Source organism: Alexandromys fortis, unplaced genomic scaffold (assembly GCF_014885135.2).
Source record: "Alexandromys fortis isolate MF-2015 unplaced genomic scaffold, M_Fortis_MF-2015_v1.1 scaffold_215, whole genome shotgun sequence".
Taxonomy (NCBI): domain Eukaryota; kingdom Metazoa; phylum Chordata; class Mammalia; order Rodentia; family Cricetidae; genus Alexandromys; species Alexandromys fortis.
The window spans coordinates 295,916-300,441 of NW_026068086.1; the positions used below are offsets into that span (position 1 = coordinate 295,916).

Consider the following 4,526-nt stretch of genomic DNA (forward strand, 5'->3'; position numbering starts at 1 on the left):
CAGGTGTTTGTGTGTGATGTGCATGCAGAAGCAGAGGCCGATATCGAGTGTTATTCCCAAGTGCCACCCATCTATTTATTAAAACGGGGCTTCTTGTTGGCCTCAGACAACCAAGTGTGCTCGGGTGCCCGGCCACTGAGTACCAGGCGTTCATTCTCCCCAGTGCTGGGAACACAAGTATGCCACCACAGCACTGCTATTCTTCCTTCTTTCTGTTTTTAAAGCCCTGCTTTTCTTATGTACATTCTGAGGATCAAATTGAGGTTCTCATTCCTGCAGAGTAAGTACTTTGTAGACTGAGCCATCACCCCAGCCCAATTTCTTGTATTATGCATGTGAATGCATACATAGTAATGAGTTAAATGTAATATCCAATCATGCTTTCTCTAGCCTTCTGTCTTAGTTGGGGTTTCTACTGCTGTGAAGAGACACCACTTTTCCCCTTATAAAAGTCTTATAAAGAAAAACATTTACTTGGGTAAATGTTACTTACAGTTCAGAGGTTCAGTCTATTATCATCATGGTGGGACACGGCAGCATGCAGGCAGACACGGTGCTGGAGAAGGAGCTGAGTTTTACCTCTTTTGATAAGCAGAAAACAGGAAGTGATCTGTCTCATTGGGCATGACTTGAACATATATGAGACCTCAAAGCCTACCTTTACAGTGACACACTTCCTTTAATAATGCCACACCTACTCCAAGAAAGCCACACCTCCTAATAGTGCCACTCCTTTTGGGGGCCGTTTTATTTCAAACCATCACACCTAAAAGACAGGCAGCGGTGGTACACGCCTTTAATCCCAGCATTTGGGAGGCAGAGGCAGCAGGTTCTTTGTGAGCTCTCTGTGAGTTCAAGGCCAGCCTGGTCTACAAGAGCTTGTTCCAGGACAGGCTCTAAAGCTACAGAGAAATCCTGTCTCAGGGGTGGTGGTGGTGGACACAAAAAAACCCAGCACACCTATTCCCCAAGAATTTTTTGTATAGAAAAAGTATGGGAGAAATATCCATTATTGATGTACGCGCGAGTGCTCTCTCTCACACACACACTAATATTCATGATATGGGAAGTCTGAAGCAGGTGCACAGAATTAGAGACCATATCTCAAACAATAATAATGATAATAATACAAGGCAAGGTATACAGTACGGCTGGATGGTGAATCCCTAAGTATGCCATATAGTCTTTATGTTTAAGAGATAAGATGCTTATTATGTCGTTTGATTCTTTTTTTTTTTTCTGAGACAGAGTTTCTCGCACAGCCTTGACTGTCCTGTAACTAGCTCTGTAAAAGCTGGCCCTGTACTCGGTCATCTGCCAGTCTCTGCCTCCTGAGCACTGGGATCAAAGACTTGGGGCTCTACTGCCCGGCGAGATGCTTATTATGACAAAGTTTAAACGGAAGAATAAACACTGGATGTAGCGGCACATAACTCTAATCCCAACATTCAGGAGGCAAAGGCAGCAGGTTCTTTGTGAGCTCAGGGCCAGTCTCAAAAAATTTCCCCAAACTACTGTATTTTCCAATTGTTTCCCATCGTCACTTCTCTTTGACTGAGATTGTTCTTTGCCCATTCATCAGATTGGTTTTTCTGAGAATACAATCTCCATTAAGCTATAGCATATCCTCAAAAGGATATCATAAAAGAAGTACATTATCTTTTTTCCAAGTAGTTCATACCCTTGCAAGGAGGTGCATAACCTCAAGTTGAACCTAAGGCGGGAAAACACAGGCGCTAGGAAAGGAGAGGTTACTTGTCGTGAGACACAACTGACTTCAAGGAAATGCTTGTGAGTGGCCTTAAGGGAGGCTGTTTGCTCGGAGGGTTCGGCGCCTAGGTGGGGTGAGGAGTTGGAGCCTGGCGCTTGATGTGGAAGCCACCACGTGAGACTACTAGTGTTGACACTCACCACCAAGCAATCTGGGGTGGAAAGAACTTTTCCCAGTACCCAGAGCCTAAGGGACAAAGCTGAGACAAGAGTTAGTTTTTCTTGTCACTTGTAGCCGTAACCCACTTGGGTTTTCCCTTCTTTGTAGCCTGGTGCCGTTGGAGGATGCTTCCAATCCGTTGGACACCATTCTACAATAGCCAAGTAAATAATCTGGGGAAGAAAAAAAATGTGGACTACAAATCCCAGAATGCAATGCTCGGGTTAGACCGTAACCCGAGTTACGTGCCGGATCCACTAAACAGACCATCATGCAGCGCTCTCCGAGTAGGCGGGCTCCGTAAGGGGACGGCCCAGTATCTCCTAGGCAACTCCAATGCCGCGACAGAATTCACTTCCGCTTCCGCCTAGCAGAAGAGAGTCTGCGCACGCGTCCCGGCGGCGTCTTTCTTCCGCGCCGGCCCTGGTAGCGGTTCCGAGTAGCGGCGGCGGCGGCGTCTCTCGTTTGAACGCCGAGAGCGGTAGCTTCTGGTCTGCGGCCTGATCTCGAAGCCCCGAGCGAAGCGGCGAGATGACGGACCGCTACACCATCCACAGCCAGCTGGAACACCTGCAGTCCAAGTACATCGGCACGGGCCACGCCGACACCACCAAGTGGGAATGGCTCGTCAACCAGCACCGGGACTCGTACTGCTCCTACATGGGTCACTTCGACCTCCTCAACTACTTCGCCATCGCCGAGAACGAGAGCAAGGCGCGCGTGCGCTTCAACCTGATGGAGAAGATGCTGCAGCCCAGCGGGCCGCCGGCGGACAAGCCCGAGGAGAACTGAGGCGAGCGCTTCCCCGTCTTCCCCGGCTGCCGGCAGAGGACCGAGCCACCTTGTTCCTGACTCTTGATCGTTCTGGCCTGTGTGCCTCCCCCGACCTGCTTACCTGTGGACGGTTCCGAAAAGTCACCGAGAGACTGTCGGGACTCCTGGGGACGGTGCGGGAGGAGCGAGCCTAGAATCGGCGAGCGAGGGAGAAGACGGCACCGGAGCGATGGCGCATTTCGAGTCTGTTTTTCAGTAGTTGATTGTCGTTCTTATGGTTTATATAAAGTTTAGGACTTGTCCTATCTTCCGGTGTGGATTGCTGTGTTCCTTGCGTGGGATGGCGGGGGCGGGGGAGGCGGAGTTCTGTGGACCGAGGGTTCAAGCCTTCAATGCCAAGTCCTTAAGTCCGTCGTGCACACTTTTATGACCTTCCCTCGCCTCAAAAAATTTTTTTTCAGGCCCACAGTGTGCCGGGTCCCAAAGGAACTTTCAAACATGGAGTTTTTCAATACTTTCCCGCCATTTATAAAGTCTGCTGTCATTGGCCTATTCCACGTTGCATCTGTTTTCTTTTTTTTTGGGGGGGGGGGAAGTTAGTCTGTGTATCTTCAGAAATGATGAACGATTTTTTTTTTTTTTTCACTCATTCAGTGTTCATCAGAGCGTTTCCCCAAGGTTTGGAGACATAGATTATGCCAGTTTGGAGAGAGACAGGCTAAAATAGACGTAAGGGTTAGAAGAGGCAGGGAGATCGGGGTAGTTTGAGGAATTCACAGTTTTAAATAGTATGCTTCTATGCTTAGGCTGCTAAGTGATTGCGATGATGACATTTGAGAGATTTTACAGAATCGAGAAATAGCCATGCAGGACATGGGACGTTATTACCATATAATAGGGCCTGTCAGTGCAGTGGGCTCAAGAGCAACGGTGTGTCAGACTTACTGAAGGAACACCAAGAAAAGCAGTATGAGTTACTGGGACTGGTGGTCCATCCCTCTAATCCTAGCACCCAGGAGGCTGAGCCTGGAGAATCGAGTTCAAGATCACATAAAAAAAAAAAAAAAATCGGTAAGAGTCACTCACTGGGTGTGGTGGCGCATGCCTTTAATCCCAGCACTCTGGAGGCAGAGGCTGGGGGATCTCCAGTTTAAGGCCAGTCTGGTCTACTGGTCGAGTTTCAGGACTGCCGGGACTATACAGAGAATCCTCGACTGTCCGGAAGGGAGGAGCAATAGAGCCCCAGGACAGCAACAGAAGTGGAGGCTGGTAGATCAGTGCAAGGACTTCTGAGGGAGGCCTTTGCCTTAAAGTGTCTTCTGATGCGTTTTAGAAAAATGATTCCCAGTCACATTCCTGGGAGTCCATTACCCCCCACCTCCCCAGCTGCCCTGGAACTGACTCTTGTAGACCAGGCTGGCCTCGAACTCACAAAGATTCGCCTGCCTCTGCCTCCTGAGTGCTGGGATTAAAGGTGTGCACCACCACTGCTCAGCCTTCCCTTAACACTTTTTAAGACATGGGAAGGGGGGCTGGGGAGATGGCTCAGAGGTTAAGAGCACTGGCTGCTCTTCCAGAGGTACTGAGTTCAATTCCCAGCAACCACATGGTGGCTCACAACCATCTGTAATGAGATCTGGTGCCCTCTTCCTGACTGTAGGCATCCAAGCAGACAGAATACTGTATACATAATAAATAAATAAATCTTTAAAAAAAGACATGGGAAGTTTGTATGTGAGTTGTAACTGCTGCATTTAACAGAAGAGAAAACTAAATATTGTGCTTTTAATAATTTATTTAAAAATAACAGCTGGTCATGGGA

The 4,526-nt window shown here is 48.4% G+C and overlaps 1 protein-coding gene across 1 annotated transcript; it reads left to right on the plus strand.

Moving 5' to 3' along the window:
* Window positions 1-2,317: 2,317 nt before the first annotated feature.
* Sf3b5 (splicing factor 3b subunit 5) lies at window positions 2,318-3,011 on the plus strand. Its single transcript, XM_050122262.1, has one exon. It carries the CDS (start codon window positions 2,462-2,464, stop codon window positions 2,720-2,722), a length of 261 nt encoding a protein of 86 aa, XP_049978219.1. The 5' UTR covers window positions 2,318-2,461; the 3' UTR covers window positions 2,723-3,011.
* The last annotated feature ends 1,515 nt before the right edge of the window (window positions 3,012-4,526 follow it).

Excerpts from the sequence above, each read along its gene's own strand:
- Sf3b5 (XM_050122262.1), top strand. The coding sequence starts at position 2,462 with ATGACGGACCGCTACACCATCCACAGCCAGCTGGAACACCTGCAGTCC.